General features: G+C 37.2%; 1 protein-coding gene across 3 annotated transcripts in view; it reads left to right on the top strand.

Moving 5' to 3' along the window:
* Positions 1-23390, top strand: part of PCGF5 (polycomb group ring finger 5) — a 123085-nt gene that overhangs the window by 71490 nt on the left and 28205 nt on the right. For all 3 annotated transcript variants that reach the window (XM_030940533.1, XM_010363520.2, XM_010363518.2), the window contains exons 3-6: positions 8424-8520; positions 17125-17180; positions 17279-17338; positions 19864-20012. In XM_030940533.1, coding sequence (XP_030796393.1) covers positions 8424-8520; positions 17125-17180; positions 17279-17338; positions 19864-20012 — 362 coding nt within the window. The remainder of the gene's footprint in view (positions 1-8423; positions 8521-17124; positions 17181-17278; positions 17339-19863; positions 20013-23390) is intronic.

Below are 23390 nucleotides of genomic sequence, written 5' to 3'. Positions count from 1 at the left end.
CAGAAGTGGTTTTATAGGGTTCTTTTTGAGCTGGGGAAATATGTTTAAATGTCATTAAGAATCTTCAGTAGATGGCAAAAGATGTAAGTGAAAGGGGACTGGATCAATGTTCTCAGGTCATGGTGACAGGATCTGGCATATAGGGTGGAGGATGGCTTTAGATAGGTACATGAAGTTCTGGAAATAGGCAAAAACACAAAGTATAGATGCTAGTAGGTGAATAGGTGTGGTGGTAAAAGTTCTGTTTGTTTCAGTTATTTTATTTCCTCTTGTTTTCAGTAAAGTAGAAAGTGAGGTCCTCAGTGGAGAGTGAGGATGGAGGAGGATATGTTGGGGGTTTGAAGACAGAGGAGAAGATATGAAACACTGGCAAGAAGTGTAATGGACTTGGGGCATTGAGTATGACAGCCTGGCAGATGAAGGATTCACTTGAGGTTCATGGTCATGAATGTAAGGTGAAAGACCAGTCAGCATGGTTGCATGCTTTTCTTCCACAAAGTTCCACTGTAATCTTGTAGAGGCAGAGTAAATAGAGAGTTAGATAGAGTTAGCCAGGAGTAGAGTTTAGTTAAGCAAGTATGGCCAAAGAAGAGAGGGGAAGGGGAGTCAAAGTACAAAAGAGTGATGCTATCAAGGGTATGTGTGAGGAGTTGATTATTTTGATTGATCATGGAATTTATATTGGTAAGAAGGGGAATGAGGCCATTGCAGCACTCACTGAACTACCAGCCTCTATGACCTTGGGGGCCCCACTCGACTCTACAAGTCAACCTACAGAAGTAGGGTAACCTTTTCTACCTTCATAGACCTTTCAGGGTCTCCTGGCTTCGTCAGTCTAAGATCCCTAGACCATGCTTAACCCCCCAGGCTGTTTCCTAACCCTGTTCAGGCAAGGTGTGCTTCACTGCCTGTTGCTTTGTCTTAGCAAAAAAAAGAATAAAGTGTTCTACTCAGTAGAAGATAATGCTGTCCTTAGGGTTCTCTGTAAAATTGCAACTCATGTAGGCCTTTGAAAGAAATGGGCCAATATATGGCACATTATATAATACATACACATACATAAGAGAAAAAATATATATACATACATATACATAACATAAGAGAAAAATTAGTTCATTATATAAATAAAACAAGAAGATGCATGGAAGCAAATTACAGCTATTCTGGATTTTTAAAATTAGTGTTAGTTTCACGTGTAAGAATAGGTATCAAAAGCAGGAAACTGATGCCTCTTCTCTTTGAACATGACCACAGTTTACTTACAAACTGTTAACAGATAAGAGTTTTCAAGACAAAAATGTATATAAAATGAGCATTATCAAGAAATGTGTATGAAGATTGTGAATTGCTTAAGGAAGGAAGAAAAAATATTCTAAGTTGACAGATAACAACACATCCAAAAGATTTTAGCAAAGGAAGTCAGCCTTTGGTCAGTTTTAATAAACAGAGCATTACTAATGAATGAAGACACTTAAATACATGAGAGAAAATATTATTATTGTTTTATCGCCAGTGATAGCAGAATTAGCACTCAAGAGTAGAAATTTGCATATTTTGACATCAAAGCTGGGAGGCTCACTCTCTGTGATACATAAGAGACCTGGGGGGACCACATATACATCTAAGATAGCAACAACAAATGACCTTGTACCTTTTGTGTAGACACCCTCAAGAACTTGAAAATAGGAAATAGGATAACTCTATAATAGTTCAGCTATGAAATCAACATGTAATAGTGCATCAGAACAGGTATATGCTAAGTAATTGGGAAGAGACAAAGCAAGATAGCTTCTAGACCAGTGGGAGTGTACTTGAATTTAAACATATGTTTACTTTTAACATAAACATAAAGCGAAGGAAAGAATGCATAATAGAAAAGCATTGGTCAATCTTGGACACACACCTCACCCTATCCCAGTAAAAGAAGTGTCTTACATACAAAAGATAGGCTCTTCCTATTCAGGTGAAGCAATGTGTCTTAAACTTCAAACCTGAGTTGCAAGACTATCACTGGGGTAGAAATGGAGGCAGGGAATTAATACCAGTGAATGATAGGCATTTCAAGTTCCATCAGCACGATATCTGTTTTTTATGATTAGTGCATCAAACTAATCACAGTCTGATATTATTCAGTATTCTGATGCTGATTCTTCTTATCATTTTATGCTCATCCAGTAATCTAATTTATGGTAAAGCTCACATTTATTGAATACTTAGAAGTTACTAGACACTGTAAACCAGTAAACTTTATATATAGTCTCCTTTAAGCCTCACAAGAATCCTGTGAGATAGGTACCTTTGTTATCTCCTTTGTACACAGAAACACAAAGTAGTTTGCCTAATGGCAGAACTGGGATTCAGATCTAGGCAGTCTGCCTCAAGATTATCTGGAACAACTATGCTATACTACCTTGGTTTTTCATGTATATCTGCATTATAGGGAGAGAGTACATTGATCACAAATTCTTTAATTATTTTTTGTCCTGTCATAGTGATTTCTTAATGGTGATAATAAAGTGACTTCTAATGATGGTTTAGCAGAGAGCCAAATCCTGGAATCGGCAGCCTAACAATGGTACTAGTCAGTCAGATTTTTGTGACTACCTCCTAGGCTCCCTTGGCCAGTGTTTCCTAGTTATCTTTTGGCTGCATCCATGAGAGGGTTTTGTAGAGTTATAGTCCTGGTGCTAATCTCCTAGATATTCTGAATTAATTGGTCTGGGATGGAGCCTGTGAGTCAATTCTTTAAAAATTCTAATTAGTGATCATGATGCCTATTTAAATTTTAGAACCACTGCTTTAGATAATGCAGTGGCCATTTCTCTATTAATTTGTCCAACAACCTAGTTCAAATCTAAGAAGTAGTAAAAGTAGGGAATTCACTTAGTAAACATGAGGTGAAAGTTTAATGATATCCATGATTAGGTAAATATAAAGGGCCAGGCGTGCTGGCTAATCCCAGGACTTTGAGCGACTGAGGCAGGAGGATCCCTTTATTGCGGGAGTTTGAGACCAGCCTGGGCAATGTGGTGAGATCCTGTCTCTACAAAAATTTAAAAAATTAGCCAGGTGTGGTGGCCGATACGGTTTGGCTGTGTCCCCACCCAAATCTCAAATTGAAGTGTAACTCCCACAGTTTCCATATGTTGCGGGAGGAACCCAGTGGGAGGTAATTGAATCATGGGGGCAGGTCTTTCATGAATAGTGAATAAGTCTCATGAGATCTGGTGGTTTTAAAAAGAGGAGTTCCCTTGCACAAACTCTTTCTTTTTGCCTGCTGCCATCCACGTAAGATGTAACTTGCTCCTCCTTGCCTTCTGCCATGATTGTGAGGCCTCCCCAGCCATTTGGAATTGTAAGTCCAATAAACCTCTTTCTTTTGTGAATTGCCCAGTCTCAGATAATGTGTTTATCAGCAGCGTGAAAACGGACTAATACAGTGGCCCATGCCTGTAGTCCCAACTACTCAGGAGGCTGAGGCAGGAGGATCACTTGAGCCCAGGAGTTTGAGGTTGCAGTGAACCATGATCATACCACTGCACTCCAGCCTGGATGACCAGAGTAAGACCCTGTCTCAAAGAAAGAAAGAATAATAAATAATAAGTATATATATTATATGAATTTTTTATTTTGATGCCAGGGACCAAATGTTATTAATTCTAAGATGCATTGCATAGTGGCTTGGATTTTAGGCCTGGAGCTGCGCAGCCCAGGGATGGATACTATCTCTGCTGCACAGCTGTGCAGCTGGGAGCAGCCTACTCAGGTTGTCCAGCACTACATTCCTCATTTGCCAAAGGAGGATAGTAACTGTCCATACTATAATCCATACAGAGTCCTGAGCCCAAGCCTGATATTTGGTTAGTGCTCATTAAATGTTAGCTAAGTTGTTGCTTAAGTGTTTTCCCACCTGAGGACATCTTTGGTGAGCCTAACTCCCTTTCTGACCCAGGTGTTTCTTATGGCTATAGAATCTGTGTGGAGTAGCTGTTGAGAACGAAGACTGTACCTGGTCTGTATACAGAGTCTTAACCTTAGACTAGGACCTCTTTAACATCATTCTTGGACCAATTGGGTTAACCACTACAGCGGTTGAGCAGTTAGAGAGTTTGGTGTTAAATCTTTTTTTTTTTTTTTTTTTTTTTGAGACGGAGTCTTGCTCTGTCGCCCAGGGTGGAGTGCAGTGGCCGGATCTCAGCTCACTGCAAGCTCCGCCTCCTGGGTTCAGGCCATTCTCCTGCCTCAGCCTCCCGAGTAGCTGGGACTACAGGCGCCTGCCACCTCGTCCGGCTAGTTTTTTTGTATTTTTTAGTAGAGACGGGGTTTCACTGTGTTAGCCAGGATGGTCTTGATCTCCTGACCTTGTGATCCGCCCGTCTCGGCCTCCCAAAGTGCTGGAATTACAGGCTTGAGCCACCGCGCCCGGCCTGGTGTTAAATCTTTAAGAAATTTTTAAAATGTGCTGTACTGCTAGTATGGACTTCAAATTATAAACTAAGAATTAGAGGTGAGTTTTGTAGTAATGAGAAGTTTTTTAAGCATCTAAGGGAAACCAAATCTTCATTTTACTTTTTCCCAGTTTCACTGAACTTCAAGCCTGGATTTCCTCAGGTTCTAATTTACATAAGGTTGTGCTTTATTTAACAGTTCTTAAAAGCCATGTGGGAGATGTATCTTCTAGAGATTTTTTCTTTAAAGGAACAAATAAGCTATGAAAAGGGCTATAGACTGTTTAAAAGGATATCTAATTGTACAACTAGACATGTTTAAGGCTCCTAAAATAAGGGATAAGACATTCTTTTTCTATATATTGTAGATCTATGTAAATAAAGTGTGAAGAAAATGTATCACACATACTTTGGTTAAGAAAATGGATTCAAATATTGGGTTTAACCACTTACTGGCTTCATAATTTTAGACAACTTGCTCAAATTCTCTACTCAATTTTTTATAAGAGGCCAAATGCTAATTAATAGGAATGTAGTAAGGATTAGATTATTAAATTGTATTGAATTAAATATATGTTGATTAGGATATACATGGATATAATAGGTTGAATACATGTGCATATTTAAGATAATGCCTGGTACATAAACCCATTAAGTGTTAACTATGATAATAACAATAATTAACAACTACCACCAAATCATCCAAATGAAAAAGAAAGCAAGTCAGAATATTACATTGTTTAGCATCTTAAAGTTGTCTTTTACTAAAACTATCTGAAAAAAAAACATTGTCAGGAAAAACAGTTTTTGGTATTGGCCTCTGAAAAAAAAAGTTTTCAAAAATTCACATTAAGGCTGGGCGCAGTGGCTCACACCTGTAATTTCAGCACTTTGGGAGGCCAAGATGGGCGGATTACTTGAGGCCAGGAGTTCGAGACCAGCCTGGCCAACGTGGCAAAACCCCATCTCTACTAAAAATACAAATAATTAGCCAGGCGTGGTGGTGGGCACCTGTAATCCCAGCTACTAGGGAGGCTGAGGCAGGAGAATCACTTGAACCCGGGAGACAGAGGTTGCAGTGCGCCGAGATCATATCACTGCACTCTAGCCTACGTGACAGAGTGAGACTCCATCTAAAAAATAAAAACAAACAAAAATTCATATCAGAAAACCTGGATTTAGGTCTTTGTGCTGCCATTCACCAGAATAGGCAGGTGACTGGGCCTATTGAAACCTCTTTTTCACCAGCAAAAGTGGAATAAGATACCCTATCTCAGTTGTTGGTATGAAAATAAATTCACCTCTTGATAGGAGGGATTCTGTCTCCATCTAGAATAGCACCCTTCAGTAGAGATAAAATGTGAGCCATGTGTATAATTTAAAATTTTCTAGTAGCCACACTAAAAAAGAAACAAGTAAAATTAATTTTAATAATATATTTAATCCAATGTCTAAAATATTGTCATTTCAACATGTAATTAATATAAAAATTATTGAGATTACCTTTTCTTGTTATGTCTGAAATCTAGTGTGTATCTTATACTTACATTACATCTGAACTTAAACTAGCCACATTTCATATGCTTAGTAGCCGCATGTGGCTTGTGACTACTGTATTGGGCAGTCCAGATCTAGAATATAGATTAGTATTCCCATCACTGTTCTTGGGTACTGGGGCTGCTTTGACCTTAAGCAATTAGCATAACTTTACTCTTTAATGTGTGCCCCTTTGGATGCTTGAGCCCTACAACTCTTTCATGAGCAGCCTAGCTTAGTATAGCTTCTGAGAGGATGCTAGGGTCCTACCCTTAGCCTTTTGGCTGATCCAGGTGAGGACTTGTTCTGGGCATGTCACATACCTCTCTATTTGGTCAAGCCTGGTAGACAACCAAAGATTGCCAACCCATTGAGTATGATAAACCTTTTGAACCACAAGGATCAGAGCTCCATGTCAGAATGGAGGCTTTTAAAATCCCTCCACTCTTGTTTCTCTCTCTCTCTCTCTCTCTCTCTTTCTCTCTCTCTCTCTCTCTCTCTCCTCTCTCTCTCCTCTCTCTCTCTCTCTCTTTCTTTCCTTTTCTTTCATTTGCCTTTTTCCCAAATTTCAGAGACTTATCTAGCATCCCTGGGAAAAGAGCAAATACCAGCAATCTTCTGAAGGAATGCAGCTTCTCTGTTTTCTACTTCAACATGGCATAATAAGGCAGTCCTCTCTTCCCAAAGATTATTTTGACTTGAGAAGACATTTAGAAACTCTTTTGGGGACAAGACATTTGGGAAGAAGGCGAAGTATTCAGTTGTACATAATAGGTCTAGGCTAAGCTTTTTATATCTAAGCTTTTTATTTTTTTAAGGTTTTTAAGGTTTTATTTTTTAAGGTATTTATTTATTTTTATACTGTCTTTTACCCACATTTTGTGAGAACTGTCGTGAAGGCAATGTTATCCTAATAGCTGTGTGTAATGGTGAAAAGAGGTAGAGAGTACGGGATTCAAGTACATTCATCCAACAAAACACTGCTCAAATGTCACCAACTTAGGGGTTGCTTTGAGGTCCTATCCTGATCACTTTATTTAAAATAGCCGCCACCTCCCAGCACCCAGTCTCTACCTTCTTTTTTGGAGGCAGAGGGACAGGCAGGTAAAAATATCACTTACCACTAACTAAAATTATTTGTTTGCCTTCCTAAATAAAGTATAGGCTCCATAAGAATTTGGGCTTTGTTTTGTTGGCCCCTGCATCCCCAACTCCTAATATAATGCCTAGCATTCAATAAATTCCTATTGAATCAATGAATAAATAAACAAAAGGAAATTCTGCTAATCTCTGTATGTACTAAATGATTTTAAAATTAGATACCTGGTCAGAGTTCTTCCATGGCCATTGTTGCTTTGGCCAGTATATGTGATACATTCGGATTTTCAAACAATCTCACTTGTAAGAATCCTAGTGTTTAGTTTTGACCAATCATTTTGGTAAACTTTTAGATAGTGTCAATCATGAGGAGTGAGAAAGAAGTAACTTGAAATGCAGCTGTGAATGGGGAGTAGGAGAGCCAATCTATGCCATGTGAAAATTTCAGGTTATACAGGTTAATAGAATGGAGAAGGAGTATTGGGATGAGGAATTGAATTAATATTTTATAGCTCAGGTATGGTAAATACTGTCTAAAATTTTGGGGCAAAACATTGGCATAATATGTAGTAGAAGCTTAGTTGAGAGAAATTTATAGCCAGAGAGATTAGTAGTATTTGTAGGAAATGTGGGCTATATAGCCTTGTGGCCCCAAATCCACAAGTCATATTTCCATTGTCTTTGTTTAGAATCTTTATTTGAAATTTTATTTATCCCTGTCAGTTTTTCAGTCATTCTTCCAATTTACCTCATGCCTTTGTCCAAACTTGATACCATTATTCATACTTTGTGCTCCGTGGAATTATAGTACCTATGAGCAGAAACTCATTACACTCTGCCAAGGCCAGCAAAGTCCATTGTAACTCCCGGTTTGTCCCTGGTGCACCCTGCCAATAAAAGTAATGCAAACAGGTTGAAAACTCTCAAGTTGTATTAAGAGTTATTTATGTTGCATTTAAATAAATGTTTAGCAAAGGAAATGAATGCAGACTTAGTTTTTACCTTTTTCTGTCCTTCCTTAAATGAGAAAAACCTATTTTGTGTAAATATACCAGCTTTTTTAGTTTAATATGATGATGATTAGAGTAGTATTTGGTGAGTGAATGTATTTAAGAAAAACAATAAGCAAAATAGTGTATACTTTTTATTTGTGGCAGTTGACTTTTATTTCAGTTGGGTTTTATTACAGTATTAACAGTTGTAAGGTTTTTGAAGTTTAATTAAATAATGATATTCTACTTGTAGTAGGTAATTTTAAGGTCTGTTTCTAATTACACTTAGTTTAACATTAAATGAGCATTCATATGATGCATTTTAACCTAATGTCTTCTTTCTTCTTAGTCTGTAAGACTTGTATTGTTCAGCACTTTGAAGATAGCAATGATTGCCCAAGGTGTGGCAACCAAGTTCATGAGACAAATCCATTAGAAATGTTGAGGTAAGGATGTTATATTTTACAGTTCATCTAATTTACATAAATTGAATAGGCTCTTAATTTTTATTATATGTCATAATATTTCATGTTGTCTTGACTCAGTTAATATAGGTCTTATGATTTTTATTTTAAAGCATTTTATTTTAAAGTATTTTATTAAGGAGTATTAAAAATAAGGTTTTACATCTTAAATATTTAAGAAATACATTTCCAAACTAAAAGTATAACTTTCTCTTAGGCTGTAAGAGTGACTTTAGGTTACAGGTATTTTTAGTATTTTATTTTATTTTATTTTTATTTATTTTATTTATTTATATATATATATTTTTTTTGAGACGGAGTCTTGCTCTGTCACCCAGGCTGGAGTGCTGTGGCCGGATCTCAGCTCACTGCAAGCTCCGCCTCCCGGGTTCACGCCATTCTCCTGCCTCAGCCTCCCGAGTAGCTGGGACTACAGGTGCCGCCACCTCGCCCGGATAGTTTTTTGTAGTTTTTTTTAGTAGAGACGGGGTTTCACCATGTTAGCCAAGATGGTCTCGATCTCCTGACCTCGTGATCCGCCCGTCTCGGCCTCCCAAAGTGCTGGGATTACAGGCTTGAGCCACCGCGCCCGGCCTATTTTTAGTATTTTAATAGTCTACATTATGTTGAGCTACATGGTAGTAGAAAGAGGGAGAACTCACAGAAAGACTAATATTAGGACTATTAATTTTTTAATTTACCGTATATTCAAAAAAGTACATAAACATTTATGTAAAACTTAAAAGATTTTTTTAAGACTACCATTTACTTATCCCTCAACTTTAGCAGTATAACCATATATATACATATATAAAAAATATTTATTTATTTATTTAGTTTGAGACAGAGTTTTACTCTTGTTGCCCAGGCTGGAGTGCAATGGTGCGATCTCAGCTCACCACAGCCTCCGCCTCCCAGGGTCAGATGATTCTCCTGCCTCAGCCTCCTGAGTAGCTGGGATTACAGGCATGCACCATCATGCTAATTTTGTATTTTTAGTACAGACGGGGTTTCTCCATATTGGTCAGGCTGGTCTCGAACTCCCGACCTCAGGTGATCTGCCTGCCTCAGCCTCCCAAAGTGCTGGGATAAAGGCATGAGCCACCACACCTGGCCTAATCATATATTTTTAAAACTAGAAGTAGTCTATGAGATTCTAATCCAAATCCCTTTTTTCCCAATTAGGAAATTGAAATCTAGAGAAGTGATATGACTTGACTTAAGGTTTCACAGAATACCTGAAATGTCACTTCCCAGCTACAGTCCATGTGTCCCCACCACTAGACCCATTTTCATTTCATTGTTCCCACCATAGCTCTAAGGTGGATCACCTGTGGGATCTTTAAGAAGCTACTCGTCTCAAATCCAGTGAAAAGCACAGAAGGGGTCAATTCCAGAGTTAGCTTTTTAGTACTTTTGAACTTAAAAAAAAAAAAAAAAAAGCTACTCGTCTAAAGATAGAGCTAGATAGTCTCTGGAATCTTTCATAACTCTCTTATCTGTGTGATATTTGCCATCATTCTATAAATCTGGATTTGCAAATCTTACATTTCAGCCTTTTGTTTTTCAATTTTAATGCCTGTTTGGGATCATTTGTCTACAGGTAAATGTCTAGCCCTGTAGTTTTCAAAGTGTGGTCCCCAAACCATTAGTATCATGTTAGAAGTGACAGTTCTCAGACCACACATCAGATATGCTAACTCAGAAACTTTGGGATTGGAGATCACTGAGTTTAGCAAGCTCTCTAGGTGATGCTAATATATGCTAACATGTGGGAACCACTGGTCAACTCTGGTCTGTAATTCTGAGCAAGGCTTGTTCTGGTTGGATTTGTATCAGTGCCTCTCAGCTGGGGGTGATTTTGCCCCTGGGATACATTTAGCAATATCTGGAGACATTTTTGATTGTCAGATCTGGGTGAGTGCTCCTGGAATCTAGTAGGCAGGGGCCAGGGATGCTACTAAGCATCCTACAATGCACAGGATAGGCCCCACACAGCAAAATTTATCCAGCCTAAAATGTTAGTAGTACTGGAGTAAGGAAACTGAATAAAGCAAACATTTTCTCTCAAATAATGTTTTTTTTAATTTTAAAATAAAAAACTGTTAATATCCAGTTGTAATGAAAAATTATTACCAACTGTTAATAAAAACTATAATAACTTATTTTTCTTAAAATATAAAAAGGTTAATAAAAACAAACAGTTAATAATTATTACCTTTTCTGTTCTTAAAGGACCACATCATAAGGCAATTTATCTTAATCTTTTGATTCTGACCATTAGATACCTGAAGGAATCCAGCCGCTGTTTAATGAAACCTGCTCCCTGGGCTAAAGTATAACATCATACATTTTTAAACTTTTTATTTGGAAATAATTTCAAACTTAGAATCCCCCAAATAAAAGTAGTACAAGAGCTACGTGCATTCTGTTTACCCAGATTAGCCTCTTATTAACATTTTCTCTCATTTGCTTTATCATGTGCATATGTGCATTGCATGCTTTATTTTTTCTGCACTATTTGAGGGTAAGTTACATGTATCATGGCCCCTTACTCTTAAATGCTTCACTGTATATTTCCTAAGAATAAGGATATTATATTATGTAACCACAGTATGATTGCGTTGGTATAATACTTTAACCTAACTTCCATATTCCAGTTTTCTTAATTTATCTAATGATGTCCTTTATAGAGATCTTTTCTTCCTAAAATTCCACCGAAATTACCACAAAGGAATTTTTTTAAAGACATAAACTCAGATATAATAAAAACAAGATATCCTGTATCTTTGACACCTAGGATAGCTCCGGAAACATGATAGGTTCTCAATAAACACTTTTTAAAGGATAAGAAGAAATGGTAGCAGAAGAGATGTCAGCAGAAACTGAAAGCTAGAAAGCAGACTGGTGGTGGTGATAGTTGAGCAAACGTCAGAGGCCTGAGGATACCAGGAGAGTAAGGAGGTTGTAGGGAGCGGAAGATCTTTACCAAAGTTTCCTACAGCAGGCTGCTTCTTCTTAGCCAAAACTAGATTACATGACAGTCTCTAGGTAAAGTGATATGGTGAGTTTTGAAATGCTTTAACAAATCATGAATTATCCCTGAAGGTGGCCACATTGCAGCCAGAACATAATTGGATTTTGTTAGCCAGAAATAAGGGGAATTTAGGCTCCTTCATTAGAAGCCTAAATTGCCTGTGACACATGTAGGAAAAAATTTACCTTCTATGTACTTGTTCACAGTAAGTTATTGGGAGATGTGCTGGAGCATAAACCAAGAAAGAATAAATGACTCTAACATAGTAGAGAGGTGAAGGGATATGACAATTGTGCAGCAGACCTGGGGAACAAGCAGTCTGTATTTGTACTGTCCAGTATGGTAGCAATTAGCCACATGTGGCTGTTAAGCACTTTCGATGTTGCTAGTGCAACTGAGGAATGGAATTTCTAATTTAATTTCAATTAAAACCTGAAGCAGTGTAAATATTTTTCCACTAAGTATAACTTTAATGTTCAATAAATAAAAATTACCAAATGTATTATTAAATATATTTTAATATATAGCAAAACATTAAAGTTAGTTTTACATAAAAAGTATAAAGTACTGGTGTTAATGTGCCTACTAAAAATTTAAAATTACATATTTGACTCACATTATATTTCTATTGGACATCACTGATATAGACAATAGAAGGAATATGGAGAGCTCCATGAGGGGAATCATTCATCAGCAAATATTTACTGGATGCCTGCTATGTCTGGGCACTATTCTAGGTGCTTGAGGTCCATTCACAGACAAAATAAAGGTCTTTGCCCTTGTAGATTTAATATTTTTGTAGTGAGAGACATTCAATAAACCATATAATAAGTAACTTATATGGTATGTTAGAAAGTGAAAATTGCAAAGGCAAGAAAGGGGAAAGTGTTGTGGGGTGAGGAGGTCAAGAGTGTGAAGGGAGGGGCAGATGGCAATTTTAAATAAGATGGTGATGATAGGCTTCTGTGAGAAGGTGAGATTTAATCAAAGACTTGGAGACTGTGAGAGGTTAACCATGGGTAGGTCTGGGAAAGCATGCCTATTCCAGGTAAAGGAAGCAGCCAGTGCAGAGTGCCTAAGTCAGGAGTGTATCTATGCCTTGTTGGACGACCAGCAAGGAGACCTGGGCAGCTGGGGAATAGTGAGTGAAGGACAGAATACTGGGCAACAAGAGCAGAGAGATCATGAGATTCCAGATTGTGAAGAGCCATCTAGGCCACTGTAAACATTTTATCTTTCACTCTGAATGAAATGAGAAGCCCCTGCAGGATTTTGGTTGGAGGATTGATCTGATGTGAACATTTTGATGACTGTATTGAGAACACCCTGCAGATAACAAGGCAAGGGTAGAAGCAGGGAGAACAGTTAGAAAGTAATTGCGATGACCCTGGTGAGAGGAGGTAGCAGTAGAGGGGACAAGAAATGCTCGTGTTCTGAATATATTTCGAAAGTAGATCCAGCAAGGTTTGCTGATGGATTGGATATAGGATATGAGATAAAGAAGAGCTGAACATGACTTTAAGATTTCTGACCTGAGCAATTGGAAGAATGGAGTTGCCGTTAACTGAGTTGGGAAGATTAATAATAGAGCAAGGAAGGGGTAGATCAGGACTTCGATTGTGGACATGTTGAGTTATTTCAGAGAAGAGAGAAAGTTGGTAAGCGGATATATGGGGTCTGGAACTCAAAGGGAGAGGTCTGGGCTGGAGAAAAACATTTAGTAGTCTTCAACTTATAGAAGATCTTTCAAGTTGTGAGGCAGGATGAGATCACTTCAGGGAGTGAGTACAAAGAGACATGAGTCAAGGACCAAGGATTGAGCCCTGGAGAACTCCAGCATTAAGTGTTCAGAGAGAAGAGGAGGAGCCAGCACAAGAAACTGAGAAGGCACAACCAGTGAGGTAGAGTAAAATCCAGGAGTGTGTGGTGCCCTAGAAGTTAAGTGAAGATAGTGTGTATGTCAAAGGACACAGAGTGATCCACCTGTGTCATTTGTTGTTCATGGCTACAAGTAAGGTGAAGACTGAGAATTGATGGTTGGATTTAGCACAATGGAGGTCATTAGCCTTGAAAAGAGCACTTTCTTTAGAGCTGTGAGGCCAAAAACCTAACTGGATTGTTTTAAGAGAGGAAAGGAGGGAGAGGAATTAGCAACAGTGAGTATAGTATTGACAACTCTTTCAAGGAGTTTTACGACAAATGGGAGAAAAGAAATGGGGTGGGGGGTGGTTGCTGTCAAGTGCAGCCAAGAAGGTTCTTTATTTTGTTTTGATATGGGAGAAATAATGGCATATTTGAAGGGAATGATCCATAGAAAGCAGAGAGTTAATCATGTTGGAGAGTAGGAAATGGAATCTCACAGCATAAGAGGAGACACTGGTTTTCAATGGGAGCATTGACAAAAAAATTGTAGCAACAGGCAGACAGACAGCGAGTACATGGTGCAGATGCTGTAGGTAGGTATGGTGGCCGGGGCCTGTGGAAGTTTGTTTTTCATTGCTTTGATATTTTTCATTGAGAAGAAAGTGTTTGTCGGCCAAAATTAAGGATAGAGGAAAGGGATTTGGAGAGTTGGGGAGAGAAAAAAAGCATATTGTCCAGGGGAGTGAGAGAATCAGTGCACTTGTGAGTGTAGTGTGATTCCTGGCAAACTTAAAGGCATGTTTGGGTTGTAGTTAGAGGAATTTGAAGGAGTGTGGTTGTGTTTTTATCTAGCCATGGGTGCCAGTGCAGAGTTGATGGAAAGTTGGATTTAACCTGAGTTGTACTAAATAATTTTGAGCAAGTAAGAGAGACAAATCAAGGGTACATGTAAGGAAGTGATTTAATGACTGACCGTAGAACAGATTAGTCCTAAATTGGGCTGGAAGGACAGAAAGGACATCAAAGTCGTAAGTAATGTTTCAGAGGAAACGAAATGAAACTAAGTTGGTTCCTGATCTGTTTGTACGTAGTAAGAAGTGCTATTTTTTATGCACTCCTACTATTAAATAGTCTGGGAAAACTTTACGAATGACCTTGTCTTGAGAATAAGGTAGCATTTGGTTTGATTGGAGAGTACAGAGAGTATTTGAGCCAGGATGTAAAACATGAGGGAGAAAAATGAATTGGAAAAGATAAGGAATTCTTGGGATAATTGAATAAGCCAGTTGGCTAGAGAAGAGAGACAGTGAGCAAATAGTACCAGTTATGGTTTGTAGGTTGAACTCAAGTTATATAAACACATGAAGCCAGGTAATAGGGAGAAATTAGTCCTTGAGCAGGGAACTAACACAATCAGATTAGTACTTTAGGAAGATTCATTATGAGCACATCTCTGCTCTGCTCAAAGTAGAATGGTAATTAATTGAAGGAATGGAAGAATTGATGGGGGAATAGGTGGGACAGATACTGAGAGGGAAGCTCTAAATGTGTAAATGAAGGGAAGGAGAGAAGTTAAGATCATTGTCGTATTTTGAGCTGATTTGGGAGAATTATGGTATCACTTAAAAATTTAATTTAAAAAAAGCGAGACAATGACTGGGATACTTAGTATTTTCTTGGAGGAGGATAGATGAGACAATCTTGACATAGATTAATAAAAGGAGGTACTTGAAATGTTCAGCATCTGTTAGAAATATGGAACTTGAACTCAGCAGAGAGATGTGATATATAGGCAGATAGATAGATAGATAGATAGATAGATAGATAGATAGATAGATAGATAGATAGATAAATAGATAGACAGATAGATAGATAGATAATCTGCCTATATGTTAGTTTTGAAGCCACAAAAGCAGATGAAATCCCTAAGGAAGACAGAACTTAGAAAAGGTCAAAGAGTGCAGAGTATAAAGCAAGGGAGAATATCAGATTTAAAAGTAGCTGGGAAAAAGAAAAATACTCAGTAATAAAGAAAGAACAGACTTGAAAATTAAAAAAATAAAAAAAAGGAAATTTTCAGGGAGGCAGGCAGTGTTAGACAACACTGTCAAACTGCTGCAGAGCAATATAGAAGAAATATAAACTTAAAAAAGAATTTTTAAGTTTAAATTTTAATTCTAAAAAATTTAAACCTGGCCGGGCGTGGTGGCTCAAGCCTGTAATCCCAGCACTTTGGGAGGCCGAGACAGGCGGATCACGAGGTCAGGAGATCGAGACCATCCTGGCTAACACTGTGAAACCCTGTCTCTACTAAAAAATACAAAAAACTAGCCGGGCGAGGTGGCGGGCGCCTGTAGTCCCAGCTACTCGGGAGGCTGAGGCAGGAGAATGGCATAAACCCGGGAGGCAGAGCTTGCAGTGAGCTGAGATCCGGCCACTGCACTCCAGCCTGGGTGACAGAGCAAGACTCCGTATCAAAAAAAAAAAAAAAAAAATTTAAACCTATTCAGTATGGAAATTTTGAATGATTTGGAGAGTTCAGTAGAGTAAAAGAAGCAAAACAGAGTATGTGACAGAAATAATGTAGGTTTTATTTTCACATTTTTTTTCCAGTTAGAAGAAAAGATTGAGAAACAGAATGATAATTTGAAAAGAGTTAATGAGTTAAGAAAGGTTTTGTTTTTTTTTTTTTCTTTAAGATGTGGGAAACCTCTTGTGTGTTTGTAGTCTTGTAGAAGAGTAATGTTGTTGAGCAGGATGAAGGAGATGAGGCGGGAAGCGGGTGTTGTGGGGGCAAGAGAATGGGATTGAAGACAAAAAGCCATGAAAAAGATGAGTTATATGGCAGGAAAGAAAATAAGAAAAATGTCAAGATAAATATTTAAAGTTTTCATTTCAGAAGGTAGAACAATAAAGTGGTCTAAATTTCTCAGAAGAGAGGAATGGAGATTATTTCCTTTAGGGGAAAGAGCCAGAACTGTGGTAGAGATTTTGAGAATGGGTGTATCAGCTGTTGCTGCATAACAGACAACCCCTAAACTGACACTTGAAAAAGCAAGCATTTATTATTACTCCTGGTTTCCTGGGTTAGCTGCGTGGTTCTTCTGGTTTTGACTGGGCTCACTTATGCAGTTAGCTGCGCATTGGGTAGTCTGCTGTGCTGATCTTGGGGGATAGGCTGTCTGTGGACTAGTCTAAAATGGCCTCCTCAGGGCAGCTTCGCTCTCTTCTATGTGGTCTCTCATCCTCCAGCCTTGTTCTCATGGCAGCAGGATTCTGTGAGAGAGAGAAGTAGAAACAAGCATTTGATGCCTCTTAAGGCTTAGGCTTAGAACCAAGCAGTCACTTGTACCACATTCTGCTGGCCTCAACAAGTTTTAAAGCCAGACCATATTTCCAAGGCAGGGAAATAGACTCCATCCTTAGTCAAGGGAGGAATTTCAAAGTCATGCTCAAGAGTGTGGATATACAGCTGGGGACTGGGACCATTTTTGTTATCAGTCTACTACTGGGGAAGGCTGTAAATAGGTGTGTTCCGTGGATGGAAGAGTGTGGTATAGTAGATGTGCTAAAATTGTGTATGTATTTCATAATATATATATATGTAAGATACACATCTCAGACTATTTACATGTCAGATTTTTGTGTCTTCATTGTTAGTATTTTCTTTCTCCCCACTTTCGAAGGTTGGACAATACATTAGAGGAAATTATATTTAAGCTGGTCCCTGGACTACGAGAACGTAAGTGGCTCTTTAGGTTCTTGCAGATGTTTGTGTTTTATGAAATCAACATTTCTATTAAAGATTTCTTGACTTTTATACTCTTTCTCTTAAATTAGAAGAACTTGAGCGCGAATCTGAATTTTGGAAGAAAAATAAGCCTCAAGAAAATGGACAAGGTGACTTTTTCTTATGTCTGTTTCTGATAGCATCTCTTAAATTGGTCAGCTTTTCATAGTTTAGGTGAACTAATATCTCTCTTCAGGCTCACATTTTTCCTGCACCAAATTCATGCACCCTTCTATTTACATTATGAACCTTTTTCTATATGAGATTTTATATAAATGAATGTAAATCTGAAGCCACTTTAATTGAAGGTAATTGGAAATAGAGGAAATTGAACTTTGGGAAGAGAAAAGGGAGATAAAAGAAAATTGACTAGATATTTATAGTAGTAATTTCTAGGGAGCTAAAGGAAGCTGAAGTAAGAAATAGCCACAGCTTGCAACTAAACAGTGAAGAGTTTTTTGTTCTGTTTATTTTGTATGTTTGTCTCTATAGGAGAGGGAGCTAAGATGTGGCTGAGAGCCAGATCAGGAGATTTTACTATGCTCTGATACTCTGGAATGAAGTTTTTATAAGTAGAGCTCAGGTGATACAAACTTATATGTCATGGAAATTTAGAAAGTATTTCTGGGTGTTTATGGGAATTTTCCCCATCACCTATGCTGCATGTCCATATTTCTCCTCTGGGTCCCAAGAGACTCAGCAATTAGTAATTTTTAATAATAATTTCAGCAAAGGGGCAAACATTACTGAGCAGATAAAAGGCTTTTAGTATACATACATACATATATATATATAATCCACACAAAGGGATATCTAAAATTATAAGAAAGTATCATTCCCATTGTTTTTTAAATATGAGATTTAATTTAGGATATCCTAAATATCATTTAAAGTTATTCAGGAATGTGTGTGGGTTCTTATAGGGTCAATTGTGAGTTCAGCCTCCCAGTCTTGGTTTTCCCATAAGATCATAGGATTGTCAATTTTACATGGTTAAGGTGGATGAGATCTCTCTTTTTTAATCTGTAAAATGGAGATTATCATTTTACTAGTTCAACTTAACTGTGCAAGGCTGTTAGAGCCGGGGAAGTTTGAGAATAGTTTTGATGACTAGAATAAGGTAGCAAGAGACTATTTTTACCTATAACAAAAAAAAAAAAAAATGGCAAAGAAGCTAAGCCTGACCAAAAAAATGACTTAACTAGGGCTTGTTTTACCCGTGTGTATACTGCAATTAAACAATAACAACCAATTATAGTCGTGGTATAGTAAAAATATAGATAAGGCTAATTAAATATTCCAGTTTTTGACTACCTGTTCAAGAGGACAGGAGCCTGAGGGATTGTCATCAGAAGTTATGTGGTAGGTTTACCCTATGATTATATGTATCACAGCTTGACTTGTGAAGGGCTGTAGCCTACCTTGTGAATTTAACTCCCTTTTTCTATTGTTTCTCCCTTTTTAAAGTATTTATGGTATTTGGTCTTTAGCTTGGGTGGAGAATTTGGATTTTTTGTTGGAGCTGGGAGTTTGGTTCATAGAAGGCAAACTCCTATCTATGTACATTCTCTATAAATAGGGAGAAGAAAACATGTAGAAAAAAGAGAACCCATCTCCCCGCTCTATGATACACCTGTAGTGCTTTTACTACAGTCATCGAGGAGGATCAGGCCTGTCACTTTGCAGGGGGGGCTTTTCTACAATGTAATGTTTGGCTGGCTAATTTTTTCAAGTTTTAGCTTAGAGATATCTCATCTGGAAATCGTCCCTGAAGCTCTGCTTCACTCCCAAAGTTTGGGTTTATTGTCTCTTTTATATGTGCATGCATAGTCCATTTTACCTCTCCCATCGTATATTTGTCTGGTTTTTTTCCTTTTTTTTTTTTTTTTCTTTAATTTGCTTTTATTTCATTCCATACCCTGACCACTGTGAGAGAGAGGATGATAGCTCTAGTTTCAGTATTGTTCCCTCAGGCCTTGTACGATGTGTATCCAACACACAGTTAAAGCTACTCCACAGATGAATGGTAAATATAGCTGCATTATTTATAGGCTACAGGTATGTAATAGGTGAAATACATTTGTATATAATATAAAGTATGCCATTCAGATTTCTTTAATGGAGTTGTAACGTTATATATTAATAGCTATATACATGTTAAAAAAACTAATTCATTATGCTCGTTTTTTTCACTGGCTGGAAATTTTGAGAACTTTTAACATTTGAAAAGTATTTGGTTTTAATTTGAATATATACTTATATATAAACTTGAGTATAATTTATATATACACATATAATTTGGAAGTATTTTTATATATCCTGTCCACTTTCTAACATAGTCTAATTACTAATTGTAATCTTTTGGCTAAATTCAGCTAGTCCTGAATCTTTCATTTGGATGTCTCAATGAGCCTAGAAATCTTAAGCTATGTTAGTAAGTTTCCAATTTTTTTTCTTTTTTTACAAAATATTTCCGTTGTTGAGTTGGTTGGAACATTTTAAAGATACTAAGTTCTTGAAAAACTGCTAGGAAATTATTTTAAGTTGGTTTTTGTTTCGATGATCAATGTATGATTGTTTAACTTTAAAATCAACTTTGGTTTATAGCTAACTTAGGTTTGTTTAAATTATACAGATGATACTTCAAAAGCTGACAAACCGAAAGTAGATGAAGAAGGTGATGAAAATGAAGATGATAAAGATTATCACAGAAGTGACCCACAAATTGCTATCTGTCTAGATTGTTTACGAAATAATGGGCAATCAGGGGACAATGTAGTAAAGGTGAGTGAACAAGTTCTGTGGTATTTTTATGATCAGTTTATAGTAAACCCTTGATAATTTGTTGACAAATTTTCTAACGCTTCAAAATGTTTGTTTTCAAAGTTTTAATTAACATAATTAAATAAAATACCATTCTTTGACAATCCTGTGCTTACAAATGGTTACAAGTCCCACAACTGAACCGTCCTGGGCCAATGCCACCATCTAGTGGCTAATGCCCAGAATCACACCTCTCTTTCTCCACCTCCTTTTATACCTTTGTTGGGAATTCATATGCATGATTTCTGTTTTTTAGAGTGGTGACCAACTTAGAGAATTTCATGTCACTAGTAGTTCTAGCCATTCTATTCATTCTCTTCTAATTTTATCCTTTATTTCTCTATTTTTATTTGCAACTCAACAAGATTTCCATGTCAGAGCTAACATACTTTGTGAATAATTTAATCAACTAGTTTTGAAGTAAAATTAGATGTTGTAAAATGCCTCTGAACTTTTAAATTCCTTGAAGGCCTTCAGTTATTTCCTATAGAATCTCCATTTCTGGTACTGTTCTCCTCTGCCTCTGCTAATTGAATCTTTCCTTAGAGGATCTTTATAGAAAGTTTAAAACACTCTGCTTTTATTGATTTTCTTTGGTCTTTAAATGGTGTTACTTTAATAATGTTTTCTACCTTTTTATTGCAAGCAGCTTTTCTTTTTATTACACATATTCACTACTTTAGCTGTTAGATTTTTGCCACTTTATCCTAGCAAATGTCAGCCACTGAGAATATTGTTTCTCTCTCTGTATTCTGTGTTTTATTCAAATGCCTATATTCATTGTCTCTAATTTTCTTTTACTTCTTCTGTGTAAATCTATAAGCTAGTAGGTTGAATTTTTTACTAATATGTTTAATGGCATTTTCCCATTAGGAAGTGAAAAACAATTTTTCACTTCAGATTAAGTTTTCCTAGCATCTTATAGCAATATTAATGAGCATAGTAATTCAATGAGTATTTATCCACTATGTGAATAGTAGGCAGTGAAGATGTAAGTAGTAAGAAAAAAACATCTTTCACTCAAGGAACTTGGTTAGGTCTTATACATACAAATAGTTAAAATAAGGTAATTCATTTTGTTAAGGGGAATTTATTGGACAGGTCATGTAATAAAGTGCATCTGTATTTACAGAAATGACCACTGTACCTGTTTATCCTTATAATACTTTCAGTTGTTTCTTGTGGTCTTTCCCAAAAGTCATCTCCCTTTTTGGAAAGTTCTTTTTCATAGAGTTCATGGTCATCCTTTAGCTCTCTAATACATGAGTTAGCTCATAGTGAAAGTTAAATCAATGGAAAGGCTGAATATCTTCTCATAAACAAATGTAAAGTCCACTTCTCTGCATCATTTCTCATATGAAAGTACAAAATATTGAACTTTAGAAATTTATTTGAAAAATTAACTACCCCTGCTTGTTGTTTTCCATTTTGACATCTTTGACACTTTGCTGTTCTAGTCGACCTTTTATCCATTCAGTCTTTCCTTTATGAACTTTTCTTCATCCTTGTACCTTCATTCTTAGTTTATAAATTACTTTTACTAAGCTACCCTGGTTCTTCCTTTTTTTCCTGGGCCATTCCTGCTTTGTCTCCACTGGCTCTACTTCTTGCCTTCTACTTGATATATATGAGTATGTCCTAATACTTTCCGTATATCTATTTTAGAAAGTCTTCTCCATTTTCTATGTGGCTTCAACTACGCAAAGGATTTTTTAACTTTTATTTTAGGTTCAGGGTACATGTGCAGGTTTCTTACATAGGTAAATTGCATGTCACAGGTGTGGTATAAGGTTATTTTGTCACCCAGGTAATAAGTATAATACTCAATAGGTAGTTTTTCAATCCTGTCTCTCCGCCTACCATTCCGCCTTCAAGTAGAGCCTCGTGTGTGTTGTTCTCTTCTTGATGCAAAGGACTTTTAAGACCTCATTTCCAACCCTGCTTTTTTTCCCAAGCTCAAATATTATATCTCTGTTTTTAAATAGACCAGTTGAGAGTTTCACTAACACCAGAAACTTGACTCATCTAAGTTGTCTAATTCATTACACTTTCATCTAATTTTGGTCCAGACATGCAGTTTTAGTTATGACTACTGTCTTTCAGCCAATCAAATAAGTTCCAAAGCTTGGCGTCATCTTTGACCTGTTACTGTTTTCTTTCAGCCAGTCACCAAGTCCTGCAAAATTCCCCCCACTTTAGTGCTGCTCACCCTTATATCTACATTTTTTAAAGTAGTTATTAAGTGTTTTCTGTGCCCTTAATTTTTATTTTGTTATCCAGGGCTAGGACCACTTGCCTGAGTGTGTGTAAGGCCCAGAGTAAGGGCCGTGACCAATCTCAGGGTCAGATGGTAAATGTTTTAGACTCTGTAGGCCGTATGGTCTCTGTTGCAATTTACTCAACTTATTCATTATAGCACTAAAGCAGCACAGACAATAGTAAATGAATGGGCATGGTTATGTTTCAATAAAACATTACTTATAGAAATTGATGGCCAGCCAGATTTGGCCTGAGGACATGGCCATTGTACAGGCCAAAAGTTTGCCACCTTTTGGCCTGTACAATTAAGTCATAACTCCTTACATTAGCATTCAAGGCCCTTCATTAACAAGCACCTCTTTTAATAAGTTTATCTCCCATTAAACCCATTAGTAAATCCTCCTTTCAAAACAAGTGATTATTCCTTTATTCCTTTATGTATGTGTTCATTCTCTCTCTCTCTCTCTCTCTCTCTCTCTCTGTCTTCCCCCCGACCTCATGTGTGTGTGTGTGTGTGTGTGTGTGTTGGAGACCATATATCTGACAAAAGATCTGTATCTAGAATATATAAAAGTTTGTGTTACGAATATTTAAGACCTCTAAAACTTTGAACAACCCTTCCTGTTTGGCGTGTTCTTTCCTCTTCCACCATCCTATGCTTCTGTCAAGACCCAGAGATTTTTATTCTTTGTGATGCTTTTCCCAACCTAGTGAATCCCTTTTCTGAAATTCTGTAGTACTTACATTTATCCCTCAATTAGGGATTAGTTTGTTATCTATTAAGGATGTGCCTAAGAGTTCTAGGCACTGATACTGTCTTTTTTTATGTGTGTGTTGTCCTTGATACTAGACTGTAAATCCCTTAGTGGCAGAGACACAATGTCTGTATTGCTTTATAGCCTTTTCAGCCATCTCATTCCTCTGCAGTAGGGTGTGATTCACAAGTGTGGTGGGGCAGTAGTTGCATGTAGCGTTTATACAGAATACCTACTGCTTTTGTAATACAGAAGTCAAAGTTAACAGTGGGATGTCAATAAAAAGAGTAGGGTAAGTATCTCTGAAAATTCACTTTTCCATAAA

The sequence above is a fragment of the Rhinopithecus roxellana genome, chromosome 11 (assembly GCF_007565055.1).
Source record: "Rhinopithecus roxellana isolate Shanxi Qingling chromosome 11, ASM756505v1, whole genome shotgun sequence".
In the NCBI taxonomy this organism is placed as follows: Eukaryota; Metazoa; Chordata; class Mammalia; order Primates; family Cercopithecidae; genus Rhinopithecus; species Rhinopithecus roxellana.
Note: the sequence above shows the minus strand (reverse complement) of the source record. Positions and strands in the feature narration are given on the sequence as shown.